The following is a 15,041-nucleotide window of genomic DNA, read 5'->3' as shown; positions in this document are numbered from 1 at the left end:
GACAACCCGCTAGATTTAAATAGTCAGCAACAGCCACTGCAGTATCATTTGTTTGCATCTTTTTTTAAACGACTTGCTTTAAACGACCGTTGCACTATAACAACCAGTCTATAATCCCACCAATTTTGAAGTGGCACTAAACTGCCGTGGAAAAGCAAACCAAGCCAAAGTAAAGCAAGCTGAGCCGTGCCGTGCAATGGGCCATAAGAAAGCTCATTTTTGGCCCAGTATTATGAAAGTATTACATGTTTCCTTCATGAAAAAAATCCAATAATGCACTGCAAGCATTTGGAATCAAGAGAAATGTCAATTATAAATATATTTACTTTTCATATAATCCTAAAATGTACTAAAGGACTAATAATGGACTGGAAAGTATATAGTGATTAGACTAACCAGAAGCAGACTTCTGATTGTTTTTATTGACTGTAATTTGCTAACGGTTGATCCTATATGTTGTTTTTACACTTTAGTGAGCTGAATGTGGCATCAGTGGATTCCGGCCTGACGATCGCAGTGGCCAAGAACGCCGCCAAGACTGTGCAGCTTTTCTGCGTCAAGTCAGAGCAGTTGGTAAGACACACACACACAGAGATAACGAGCTAGGCTGAGCAGGAGGCTGTCTGCTCTCATGCCCCTCAACCCTGCCAGGGAGGTGACACACATGGTCGGCGACTGAGCTCATTATGAGAGCCGAGATAGGGTGGGACTCATCTCAACAAGCGTCAGACAATCCGAGAACCTGCTGAGAGCTGTGACCTGGACAAGAGGCAGGGCGGATTTCAACCTACCTAGTTAGAGGTGCTACTTGATTTGGTCTATAAATAGAAGCCACACAAATCAGGCAAAGGTGAGATCGAGAATGCAATGCTTGGTCGGTAGTTGGTTGACCAAAAAAATAAATGCAGTAGTTGGAGGACAAATCAGTTTGCAACACAATATTCATGCTCTTAGTTTGCTAAATGTACTTCTCTGCTGTTATATTGTGGTTCATAGATGTGTTCTTCTTGTGTGCTAAGCTATTGAAGTGGTCAGAGTGGCTTGAGTCTCATTGTCAGTAGTGATTGAGTTACATGAAGATAACAGCCATCACTTTACAATGAGATCCATAAATGAGATCAATAAATGGTAACACTTTACTTACAACCTTTATGTATAATGCATTATAAAAGTAGTTTTAATGCACATGCATTGTACAAACTCATGAATAATTGTAACCACAGTTAATACATTATAACACTTATCAATTCACTGTTACACTGTGCATTTTAAATCCAGTTCTAATTATTTATGACAAGATACAATGCACATTATGAATAATAGTAATGCATTGTAACTTTTAATAAACTTTTATAATCCGTTATACATAAAGGCTTTAAGTAGTGTTACCCAGTAAATCAGTAGATCTATAGAGTTTGAGTAAACTACAAAGCTGAACTAGCTTTACAAGTGAGTGAATCCTTTCGTTCAGTCTCATTTCATTTAATCAGTCTCAGTTAAATGTGTCCTGCTCTCCAAAGATTATGCAGCTGACTTCTGAGATAAAACCAAAAATTATTTAAAGACAACATGTAGTCCACATTTACCCTTTACTTTCTTCAAACCTGGAGATGTCAAGCATTTAAAAATGGTCATTTCCAAACAAAGTCATGGAAATATTTGTAGCAAAATAATTTTTTAAGGTGTACTCTGCTCTAAATATTTCATCATATAGAACGAGAGCAGTCAACATGCTTGTAATTTTCAATACTCATGAACACCTTGGTTAGGTTTAGTTATGTTTGATTATGGATGGACAGCGGGTTTGGGTTAGGCAGGACCGGACTATAAGGTCTCTATCAAGTAATCTAGTTTTTCTGTGCTTTTCCAGTAATCGTTAACGCCTGAGAAATGTCATGGAAATGCACCTGTAACCTTCTGGTATCTTAAATGACTTTTTCCAAGTATTATAAAATCAAGTTTGACTCTACATTATTTTGTGCTGAATATTTGGTTTCACTTCAACATTATGAAGGTTCAATGTTCAATGCATACTGATTCATGTTATCCAACTCTTTTTATTTTCCTCTTAGCTGTTTAAGTTGCCTCACAGCTGTGGCGAAATGACCCAACTTGTTCATATAGGTCTATCTCCATTCACTGTGAGCTGGAGGTGTGATTGATTGTTCCTCGCCAGGGAGGGTGTGATTGGATTAGTCCGGTGTCTGTCCTCGAATCACTGGCCCACTGACTCGATCTGTCTTATGTCAGCAAGCAGATGAATAACGAGGGTTTTGTTCTTTCCTGGATTACAGATGTGTGTGATGAGCCATCATAACCCTGTGAACTCAATTCAAGGCCAGTTCAGGGCCAAATCTTGACCTCTCCTTGGACTTACTTCTGGAAATGATATCACCGTAGTATATTGCATAAATCTTTCAAGCAGTCAGAAATATGTCCTCACAATATAGGGAACAAGAAGCTCTCCAATTCAAGAAAGACACAGACGGTTTCTTTTTGATTAAACCCAGTTTAACACAGGCAACAAACAGACTCCAACAGTTAATAAATGGATATAAATGAAGACAAAGTGAAGGACTGTATTCAAGTGATTGACCTCTCATATCCTTCCTGCTGTGATAATGGAATGGGACTTAAACCAAATCCGATCTACAGATTTATGCAGAGTGCACATGCAAGGAGAATGATTTCCAACACATAGGGATAATATTTGCCCAATGCGCCATATAGATGATAGCCCCAGGCTTTAAGAGTGCTTCTTGCATCAGAGAACCTCTCCTTATGATTCAGCTGAGCTGTAGCCAGTGTCCCGATGATGTACATTGTCGCAATCCAATCAGTTGATCCCGTGGAAGCAGTTATTGCCAGCTTTCTTCAGTTCTGTTCTTTAGAAATCCTATATGGTTTTACTTAAATGGACAAAAAAGTGAAAATTCTGTCATTTTATTTTTTCACCCTCATGTTGTTCCAAACCCATAAGACTTAAATTAATCTTTGAAACACAAATAAAAAAAGATATTTTTTAATAAAACCTTACAGGTTTCAGTTACTCCATTGAAAGTCCAGGCAACCAAAACTTAGAAGATCCAAAAAGGTTATAAAAGCATCATAAAAGAAATCAATATGAATAAAGCGATTTAATAAAAATCTTGTGAAGAGATTGCATTAAATGATGAATATTAAATTTTGTCTTTTTTTTTTGTTACCTGGACATTCATTGGAGGAACAGAAGCCCCTCAGGTTTCATTAAAAATATCTTAATTCATGCCTTTAAGATTAACCAAAGATTTATGTGTTTGGAACAACATAAGGGTAAGAAAATGATGACGGATTTATTTTGGGGGTGAATTGTCCCTTTAAACTATAGTTACAGTAACTAATGGACATTCTCCCTAATGGAAGTTTTTTCTTTCTTTCAAAAATAGGTCAGTGTTTGAGTTTTATAGTAGCTTCCTGTAATCTGGTTTAGCTGCAGGGGAAATATTTGACAACAGCACGCTTCCGTGAGGATTACAGAGGTATGAGAATGTTTTTGGTATTCAGGCACGTTTACCGCAGACCTAGGGTGGCACAGCAGTTAATCTCAGAATGGTTCATTACTGTATTGGACTGCAGATACACACCGGAGGCTACGCTTTATTTAACATCAGGTGTAAAGGAGCAACTCACCTAGAATCATCACTAACGTTACTGCACCTTACTTGGCATCTCCACACCTGCCACAGGAAACGTTAATTAACCGTTACCTTGCCATTTTTAGACTGTTGCCATGGTACCCCTGCTGCCACTATCCTATGTGGTTTTTCCTCGCAGACGATGTGTGATATTGTTTTCTCCCCGATTTTATTTTCATTTTGTCTTGGAGGTTGTGCTGTTTTTTTTACGATTTCAGCTTTGAGTTGTTTTGTCTGTAGCAGCTGTTTGTTTGTGTCAGGAGGCAGCAGTTCGGCACGAATACGTGTTTGTGTGCGGTGGTTCGCTCGTGACTGAGACAACCTTTTGCTTGTTAGTTCCTGTGGTGTGGCACTGAGCTGGGCAAATCCTTCTTCTATTTCATCTCCCTGTTGCTCGCCCTCCAACCCACAATGCCAGCTGCTTCTGCTGTCTGAGCTCCATGGTGACGCCCGTGTCTCAGCATGCTGACCGCTGTGCCACCACTGAGCAACGCGCTTCTGACCTCAGACGAACACTGGGACATCTGGGGAAATTAGTGGGAGCCTGTGGTCGTCTCGCTTTTGATGTTGACTCCTTGATTATTTACTGAAGTCTTTGGCTGTGACGCTCAATATTTTTTAATCTCTCATTTTTTTCTCCCTTCTTTCTTTCGTCTGTATTTCTCTCAGCTGTGTACACAGGGGGATGCCAGTCAGGTGATCGGACCCCTGACAGAGGGTCAGAGGAGAAACATTGCCGTGGTGAACTCTCTTTTCCGTCTGCAGCAAGCTGTGGTTAAAGTAAGAACACTAGCTCTCATTCAAGACACTATAGTTACTACACATTTTTTTCACTGCACAATGTCATTTATTCATCCTTGTGTTGTTCCAAGCCCATATAACTTACTACATTCTAAGAAACATTAGGTTTCTTTTGAGTCTCATTTTAACAGTATTCTCAAAAAAAAAAATGCTCAAATTTTTTCAAAAATCTCTAAAAGTACTACAAAAAATGTGACCATGGACCACAAAACCAGTCATAAGGTTCAGTTTTTTAAAATTGAGATTTACATCTGAAAGCTGAATAAATAAGCTTTCCATTGATATACAGTTTGTTAGGATAAGACAATATTTGGTACAACTTTTTGAAAATATGGAATCTAAGGGTGCAAAAAAATCGAAATATTGAGAAAATCGCCTTAACAGTTCTTAGCAATGCACATTACTAATTAGTTAAGTTTTGATATATTTACGGTAGGAAATTTACAAAATATCTTCATGCAACATGGTCTTTACTTAATCATCCTAATGATTTTTGGCATAAAAGAAAAATAAATAATTTTGACCCATACAATGTATTTTTGGCTATTGCTACAAATATACCTGTGCTACTTATGACTGGTTTTGTGCTCCTGGATCACAAATAGTCCAAATGACTTCAACAAAGCTTTGAAATATGCTGACATAGCTTTCAAAGCACTCAAAATATAGTCCAGAAGACCTAAGAACTACTTATATGGTCCTTATTCATTTCCATTGTATTGTGAATCGCTCTCCATACATAATGATAATAATTTTCCTCTGTGCTTCCCATATTAAAGAAATAAAGTATGTGAGTAAAGGTAACTACCCCTTTAAAACTCCAATTACAAAAATAATAGTTATTCAGTTAGTTTGATTGGCATGTGCCAATTTTACAAAATGCAAAATGCGTCAATCTGTCTAAATTTCTTTTCTTAGTATTCGTCTGGATAATGAGAAATCAAACCAAAGTTCTGGTTTGGCATCCCATAGATACTTTGTCATGATGTGCTTCCTAAAGCTGTGTTTTATTAACAGATGGTCGTACAAATTCACTCACCAGGATGTATGAAATCACTGTTTCACACCAAGGAAAGTGTGGGGAGTTTAAATCGAAGTCAGCATGAAATTATAGAGTCCTGCTGTATTATAAAACTCCTCTGTGCGGAAAACAGTCCACCTGTCTATAAACCGCATATGCCTTTACTCAGTCTTTTCTCAGGAGAGAGTCTTGAAACTGCAGACTCACCACCAGTCATATCTGTACAATATGAGTGGTGATATTTTCACAAGTAGCTTTTTTAGCTCCAGCTGATGTAGTTCCCAGTCTGCCCCATTAAAAAAACATGCCAGCAGCAGCCAAAGCTTTTTCCTTGCTGGTGTGATTAATAAGTTAATAAAAAGAGATTTCTCTATGATTAAATATTTAAACTGGAGGTGATCAAAGTTTTACTGGTGAAAAGTGAAGGTGCTTGTTTCAGTAAGATTATTTTTTAGGGCCTGGATTTTTGAGTGAAGACAGGAATTAATGTTCAAGGACTCTAAACATTAAATGATTGCTGACTTTGAGTTGTTTTCAGGTTATATCTGGACAGGGCACCTTCCCTCCTGCAGCAGAGCAATCCCTCACAGCATCTTTAGAGGTAAAACACAAACAACAAAATTCTGTTTACACCAAAATCACTACAAAGATCATATGAGGGACATATAGCTTCTTGACTAAAATACCAATATGCTTAAAACATCACAATTGGTCACTGGCGATACATGTTAGTAACTTTAACAGGGCCTAACTACACATGGTCATATTAGTAACATTGTATACATCTTTTTGGTTTAAATATCAGCTCTCAGCAGGTAATGTCCTCTATATTCACAACATTCATCTCATGGTGCTTTTCGGCTACAAGTACACTGCACTATTTATGCAGATAGTGGTGCATGATACACCATCAGGTTGTGAGCATTTGTGCATCTGACAGAGATTAACAGGTGAACACAAGGGACGACGAACAAAGGGTCAGACTTTTGAAAGAGATGCTGCAGCTGTACACAAACACACACAGAGTCTAGAGGTGGTTTTGGAAAGTAATTGGGTAAACATTGAGCTTCTCTGAATTCGGTGCTCTGTCCCCTGAGGTAAATTGGCTATCAGATGAGTAAACTGGTCATTCTCTTCCCCTTCGTCTCTTTTAACGAAACCTGCCAGCTGTACGGATACACACATGCTTTTACCATAGATCTTTAAGAGTAAACAACAGTCCAACGTAAAAACAAATTACCACACTTTACCACCCGCTGTCCTCAGAGTTGAGGATGTGCTCTCCTCCCATGCAGGGCATGTTATCTCGATATCCCTGTCTCGAATGGTTCACATGATGTGAAGGTACACAGCGTTTCCGCAGGGCATAAAAAATGTATTACATTCGTTGTAAATGACGATAGGTAATGGTGAATAATCGATTGACAGTAACTGTTGAGGCTTTCTGTGTAAAAGAGAGACTCTCGTGGAGAAATCAAAACAAAAGAGCGCAACAGCACAAAGAAACTCGCAGAACAAACTGAAAATGAAAATGGAGTTTTTATGAATCATATGAATCATGATGTATCATGAGGCGACCAAGAGAGTATTGATTCCCAAGTATCAGCCAGATTGCAGATTTGACATAGATTTGATTCACTCTATAAACTAGTAATAATCATTCACTAATCTCCGAGCAGCACACAGCGATGTTTCGTTACTGAATGATTCAGCGTTTTTGAATTGATCATTTGAGTCAGTAATCCATTCATAAAGACAGGCACTTCCTTGATTCTTGAATGAATCAGCCGTCTGAATGAATCTCTTGAACGAATGACTCAAAAGCTCACTCATTAACACAGTGGCTTAACGTCACCTACTGGTGTTAAAGATGTTTTTCAAAGAAATCTCTACTGCTCACCAAGGCTGCATTTTTTAAATCAAAAATACAATAAAAACAGTAATATTGTGAAATATTATTTCAATTTATAATAACTAATAATTTATTCCTGTGATTTAAATGTGAATTTTCAGCATCATTACTTCAGTGAAATCGCTCTAATATGCTGATTTGCTGCTCAAGAAACATTTCACCATAATATATTACCATTCAAAATACAATTAAAAACTTATTCACCAAGGACAAATTAAATTGATTAAAAGTGACAGTAAAGACATTTTTGTTACAAAAGATTTTATTTAAAATAAATGCTGTTATGTTGAACCTTCTATTCAACAAAGAATCCTGAAAAATAAAATGTATCACGATTTCCACAAAACTATGAAGCAGAAAAAAAAATTCAATATTGACTATAGAACCATTATGAATGATTGAGCGCCAGTAATCATAACAGAGCAACAAATCAGCACAGGATCATGTGACACCAAAGACTGGAGTAATGATGCTGAAAATTCAGCTTTGATCACAGATACTCACAGATGATCAATTAGATTTGAAAATGTATTCACATAGAAAAGTTATTTTAAATCAAAATAATATTTCTCAATATATATTATACTATAATACTATTATATATATAGTACTATTACCGCAGCCTTGGTGAGCAGAAGAGATTTATAATATTAGAAATCTTTGACCAGTTGTGTGATTTTTATATGGGTCATGTATGGCATTAAAAAGTATTTAAATTAGATTTGATGATACTTGCAGAAACCCTGGTACAGTCTTGTGGCCATTATTTGCACATGACTCATAAAGTCCATGAAAGCATGGTTATTTTACAGTTCAGAAGAGCACCACCTATGCTCCCTTTGGAATGTGTGCCGGGGGAGGGGGGGCTTTTATGCCTTTATTGTTGGTAGGACAATGGAGATAAGACAGGAAAGCAGAGAGAGGGGAGCAGGGTCGGCAAAGGACCATAAGTTGGGAATCAAACTGGGGTAGAGGTACAGTTGCGCTACATGTTGGCACACTAACCATAAGGCTGTCAGCACCGACAGGAACTGTTCTGAACCAGAACAAAACTAAACTATGCAACAGAACGAAACGGGGCACCAGCACCACCCAAGATCCAGTTGCCACTCTGAGCAAAGAATGCCGGGAAAGCCGAGTACGTGACTACCTACTTTGTTGTGAAGGAGTTTAGGAAGAGATGTGCAGCGGAGATTTGCTCTTTATCTCCTGCTTGCAGGGGATTTTGCCGATGACCGGCCCTATTTGGTCAGAGAGACCTATTGGGTTTGCATTGATGTCGCTCAGAGATGGAGAGCCGGATAAGAGCCTTGGACGAGGGGGGCCAGCTGCGGTGACGCACACGATGGTCAGGCTGATGACCCATCAGCAAATGTCAGGCAATCACATGGGAAGAGAGAGAGGAAATACTACAAGAACCAATGACCTTCAGAAGAACTACTCCTTCACACACGTTCAATAATGTCTGACTGAATGATATCATGGATATTTCTGTCTCATTTGTTTAATTCACATTCTTTAGTTAACTTATATTTGTTGTGTGCCTCTTGCAGTCGGTTCAGGCTCTGATGACTAGTGCCATTCAGCCACTGCTAAATTCTGTTACCGACTCTGTCGAAGCAATACTCATTACTATGCACCAGGAGGATTTCTTTGGGTAAGCAACACATTCACTGTATTACTATAATATGTACTGCATACAGCTCAGTATATACTGTATACATTGCGTACCATTCCATGTAAGGCTACTCAGCCTGCATAAACAGTACATGTTACACTGTTAAAGAACTTCAGTTGTATCCACTTATCACCTTGGAAATTTAATATAGTTATTTTTCAACTTAGGGATAGGGATAGTTCACCCAAAAATGTAAATGACCCCATGATTTACTCGCCCTCAAGCTATCCTAGGTCAATATGACTTTCTTAGTTATATAAAAAAATGTCCTGGCTCTTCCAAGCTTTATAATGGCAGTGAATAGTGGTCGAGATTTTGAATCAGTGCATTTGTGTAAGAATAATATCCATATTTAAAACTTTACAAACCATAATCTCTAGCTTACGCTAACTGTCCTATGTGCGTTCATGAGAGAAAGTCATATGCACCTAGGATAGCTTGAGGGTGAGTAAATCATGGGGTAATTTTCATTTCTGGGTGAACTATCCCTTTAAGTGCAAAGCTTTGTGGAATACCATAATCCAAGCAGTTGTTTTTTTTTCTAATGGACTAGTAAGTAGTTAACCAGTTAGTGTTATGTAAATGATTCACCTCATGCCGTGCAGCATCAGTGCTCTGCAGCTAAAAAGTGAGAAACCTAACACTCCAGGTTTACTCAATTGTCCCCATATTTATATATTTGACCATTTCAAAATACCACACAAAACAAATGAGAAATGTCAAAATTGGAATTTATGGTTGTACAAAGACTGTGTTCTCCCCTCGTGGGCTTTTTCTCAAACACTAAACATGACATTTGGGATTATTTGCCCTATTTAGTCTTGTTGAGGGCAGTTATGAGACCAGGTCTCCTTTAGCTCACTATATTTCAACATAAATTGTTTCTTAAAGCAGAGACCGAGTGTAATGGGTGTGCTGTCGTCATAGTTCTTCACCATTTAAAAAAGTTATGGTGGCACTGCCGGTATTTCTAAGTTTGGAAATCACAGTGCTATGATGGCAGGGTGATGCAATTTAATACTAGCTGCTAAATTAGATTAGCTCCTCTTTGACTTTTATTATGATTTCCTTATATGTAGTCTTTAAACTTACAAATTCATTCACCATTCAGTTATTCATGTCCTCATGCTGAAAGACTGAATCTCTGATGCCATGAGACTGCGAGTGCAACAGACACGTGAACACCCTCGTGATGTGGGGATGTACATGTGTGGTTTTGGCTGTTATAATGGACACATTCCCTGAAGACTGTCTTCTGCATTCATCTCTCGTTTTCTCTTGCACTTGCTCTCATTGGTTGGTCTGGGTGGTCCAGTGAATACAACAGAGAGTGATGTGCCAGCGTTTGATAACATTTAAACCGTCACCCCTATGATTCAGCGTGGCTTCTTTTGTCCACATCTCCCGTCCCCACAGAGCCACTGGAGTCAGGCTTGTTTTATTTCTGTCCCCGCTGTCAGGTATTCCTGAGGGAAGACAGCACAGAAATAAACATTATATAGAGACGGTTTTGTCCAGAAACACCCCCAGTTTCACCCTGTCAGCAGCAGCCGCACAAGAGTTTTCCTCCTTTGGAGATGAGCTAAAAGGGTTAATCTCACAAAATCAATATCCGAGTCATATGTTAGTCCAAAATGAAAAGAAATAAATACAAGAAATATGTATTGCATATAAATGAAGTACCATTTATGGTACATTTTTGTGAAAACGCATACTTAATTTTTTTATGAAATTATTCATATATCATGGTTGTGTTTATAATAGTGTCTGCGATGCATGCTGCTCAATCTATTATAGCAGTGGTTCTCAAACCTGTCCTGGAGTACCCCCAGCCCTGCATATTTTGTATGTCTCGCTCATCTATCACACCTGATTCAACTCATCAGCTCATTAGTGGAGACTGCAAGACCTGAAGTGGGTGTATCAGATACAGGGAGACATACAAAATGTGCAGTGCTGGGGGTACTTCATGGAGAGGTTTGAAACCCACTGTATTATAGTATTTGTACTCCAATATAGTAAATACATGCTGTATTACAATAGTGAGAATCATAAGAATTATAAACGAAAACTCACAAGATGCACAAACACAGTACGATGAAAATTCAAATATGCTTAAAGCATGAAATAAATGTTAATTGGATCCTAACACATTCATTTTTTAAAAGACAATTGTTTTATTATTTCAATGGAAAATATAAAAAATATAAAGTTATTGTGAGATTCACCCAAAAATGACCTTCCTATATGTGTAAGGAACACATTAACACGACCTTCCTTTTCTGATATTGTGTGCGTGTGTATTTCAGCAGTTCCAGTAGCTACACATTTATGATATTGATTATGTGACAAAGGAAATCAATGTGTTGCTTGTAGCTGTAGTCTACGCTCACATTACAAGATTACAGTACACTATTTTTGCGCGTGTGTGTGTGTGTGTGTGTACCCCCAGTCCTTTACCAGCAGGTGGCCGTCCGGACGTGCCATGCTCTCTGTACATGCGTGAGCTGCAGGGCTTCATTGCACGAGTAATGAACGACTACTTCCGCCCGCTGCAGTGTCTGGACTTCCTTTACGATAGTACAGAGATCATTGCCCAGCGCGCCATCACCCTCTTCATCCGCCACGCCAGCCTCTTGCGCTCACTCGGAGAGGGAGGGAAGATGAGGTTGGCGGCCGACTTTGCTCAGGTGAGAAAAATGAGGGTCAGCCCTCCTCATTCGTCACTTTTACTTAATCTGTGGCTCTCACTAATTTTCTTTTGTCCATGAATCACAAAGTAATTGGGAACTGGGGCTGTTAAGATCCAAAATCTTCCAAAGTCTTCTGATTTCATTCATTAGCTTTCTGTGATTTAAAAAAAGAAGCTAAATTTAAGCATTTATCCATTAAAAAAAATCACTGTAGCTCTCAAAACAAATATATTGTACCTTTACACCAACTAATTAATTCAAAAGAAAATTGAAAATTGTGTTGTTTAAAATCCACATTCAGATTTCTTTGGCCAATTAAACAATGTAAATGGGAACTGTGGCTATCAAACAAAATGATTAAAAAAAAAACATAAAATCGTTCTTCTGAAGTCTTCTGATGTTGTTCATTAGCTTTCTGTGAGAAACAAGCAAAATAAAAGCATTCACTGAAAATTCAATGTAGATCTCAAATAAAATATATGGTCCCTTTAGACCAAATAATTAATTCAAAAGTAAAAATTCTGTCATTTACTCACCTTCATATTGTTTCAAATCCATATTTAACTTCTTTTCGACCATGAAACACAAAGTAAATTGGAAATAGGGATGTCGAGCTCCAAAATAACAAAAAACACCATAATCATTTTTTTAATCTTTTTTGAATATTTTATTTTAAGCTTTTCACATTTTAGAGAACAATCCCCCAACCCCCATGCCAGCAAATCAAAGAGAGAGAAAAAAAATAGAAATTTACAACTGTAATGACATTGTAATGAGTGTACTGATGCACATATGCATACACCCACATATAATAAACATATACACCTCCATAAACATACCTCAGTCATACTCGTGTACCAATACAAAAGCATATACAGCCGTCTCTACATATACACATGAAAAAACAGGAATATCTTATACTAATAAATACCCAATTATGGAAATACATAATAGTTACACACTGCTATTTTATCTAATTAACCACCCCGCTTCAAGAAAAAGGTTAAATTCAGTTATCATGGGTCACCTTCCAAATATTCAAAGAATGATTTCCAAATCTGTACAAATCTTTTTGGTTTACCCGCAATCTCATATCGAATTTTTTCCATATGTAACACATTACTGAGTTCTGTGAGCCATGTTTCAAATTTCAGTGCAAACTCTTTGTTCCACATCAACAAAATTGTCTTTTTTGCTATGGACATCCCATATTGAACTGTTTGGATCTGGTTGGGAGTATACTTCTCTACGGAGGGGGCCCAGCCTAATATTGCAATAAGAGGGGTCATGAGGAAAATCAATCTTAAGTACCTTTGAGTAGAAAGAAAAAACCTCAGTCCAAAATTTACACATTTTTGGGCAGAACCAAAATAAATAAGCCAGTGTACCCTCATTGGACTTGCATTTAAGACACAAAGATGAAACCGAGGGATATATGGAATGTAATTTGGTACGAGAATAGTGTAATCTATGGACAACTTTATACTGAATCAACTGCAAATTAGAGTTGACGGAACAAGACCTAATACCTTGGAGGGCATTAATCCACTTATCTTCTGAAATATCTATCCCCAAGTCCTTTTCCCATGACATCTTTAAGTATTGCATTGAAGGAGTTCTAGAATCATTAAAATATTCAACATATTTAGAAATGTTCGAGTCGAGGTCATAAATAAATAAAGATATTCAGGGGACTTGTAAACTTCAAAATTAGAGATATTACTTTTAACATAATTCCGTACTTGTAAATATCGTAGGAAGGTAGCCCAAATTTTTGTCTAAGCTGAGCAAAACAAGCAAATACATTGTCTATATATAAATCTCCTATAGACAGAACTCCTTTTTCTTTCCGTGATAAAAAAGTTCTATCCGTCTGTGAGGGAGGGAATGCATGATTGCAAGCTATAGGGGTAAAGGCCCCGATATACTTCAAACAAAATCGAAGAACGAACTGATATGACGTCATTTCGAACAAAACCAGGCCGAAACGAAGTTCGTTTTGGCAGTTCGATACAGCCCACCAAACCGAACTTTCTGGGGACTTCGTTTTGGCTTCGAAACACCTTTGAGCTACCATTGGTCCATGGCAATTACGCATGTGTTTCAAATAAATGTTACACCATACTGCTGCTGTTGTTCTTTCAAAAAGCGAATTTAAAAGGTATACAGTATGAAATGCCAAAAGAACATACAATAATAAACCTTAATTTTTATCAAATCATGACACCACATAAAAACGTGTAATAATTTATCCAGTTTAATAAAAGACCTAGATACACCTTCATTGCATCGTTGTTGTGTTTAGATTACATTAATCTACACCTTTTCGAACTTCTTTTTGCCCCCAAACGAAGAACGAAAACGAACTTCTTTTGAAGTATATCGGGGCCTTAAATAAGCAAGTCTGAGGGAGTTTAAATATTTTCCTGAGCTGATACCAAATCTTAAGAGAATTTACAACAATAGGGTTACATTTCTGAAATGTTCTGATAGGTTTGTTTTCTGCAAAAATTAAAGCAGGGAGGGAGGATTCCTGCATATCCTTCTCAATAGCCAGCCAAGCAGGAATGGTAGCGTTCAATTTCCCGGGGCATGCAATCCACCAATACATTAATGCCCTTAGATTGGCTGCCCAGTAGTAATGCTGAAAACAGGGAAGACCTAGGCCTCCTACCTCTTTTGTTTTACAAATATGCACTTTAGATATACCATGAGCTCTATATCCCCAGATAAACGGCATGATCACAGTATCAAGTGTTTTAAAGAATGACTGGGTTTTGAACGTTTTGAAACAAATAAAGAAATCTAGGTAAAGTAACCGTTTTGATTGAACAACGACCAATCATTGTTAAGGGAGTACTCGCCAAGTCTCTATATTTTTCTTCAGTTTAACTATCATGACTACCATAATCAATTTTCTTTAGCATTCAGATGTCATACATTAACTTTCTGTGAGAAACTGCAAAATTCAAGCATTAATTTACTGAACACTCACTGTAGCGCTTAAATGCATGGCGTCTTTAGACTCGTCACATTACGTCTGACGTCACAAGATGCAATGACATTTGAGGTAATTGACATCCACCCTAATGCAAAGTGTCTACATGTTTTACAGTCAAGTTCTCATGTGTCACGAAAACAATGATTCTTTGCATCTGAGAGTGAACATCTCGTGCATGTTACAGATGGAGTTGGCTGTGGCTCCTCTCTGCAGACGGGTTTCAGACCTGGGGAAAGCGTACCGTCTCTTGCGATCTTTTAG

General features: G+C 37.8%; 1 protein-coding gene across 1 annotated transcript in view; it reads left to right on the top strand.

Moving 5' to 3' along the window:
• LOC306858805 (conserved oligomeric Golgi complex subunit 5-like) overlaps positions 1-15,041 on the top strand; it is a 78,638-nt gene that overhangs the window by 56,739 nt on the left and 6,858 nt on the right. The window contains exons 14-19 of the mRNA XM_079399547.1: positions 474-573; positions 4,344-4,454; positions 6,035-6,097; positions 8,962-9,065; positions 11,539-11,776; positions 14,965-15,041. Of these exons, the coding sequence (XP_079255673.1) occupies positions 474-573; positions 4,344-4,454; positions 6,035-6,097; positions 8,962-9,065; positions 11,539-11,776; positions 14,965-15,041 (693 nt within the window). The remainder of the gene's footprint in view (positions 1-473; positions 574-4,343; positions 4,455-6,034; positions 6,098-8,961; positions 9,066-11,538; positions 11,777-14,964) is intronic.

Source organism: Barbus barbus (genome assembly GCF_936440315.1).
Source record: "Barbus barbus genome assembly, chromosome: 39".
NCBI lineage: Eukaryota > Metazoa > Chordata > Actinopteri > Cypriniformes > Cyprinidae > Barbus > Barbus barbus.
The sequence above is the reverse complement of the archived record's forward strand: the minus strand, read 5'-3'. Positions and strand labels throughout refer to the sequence as shown.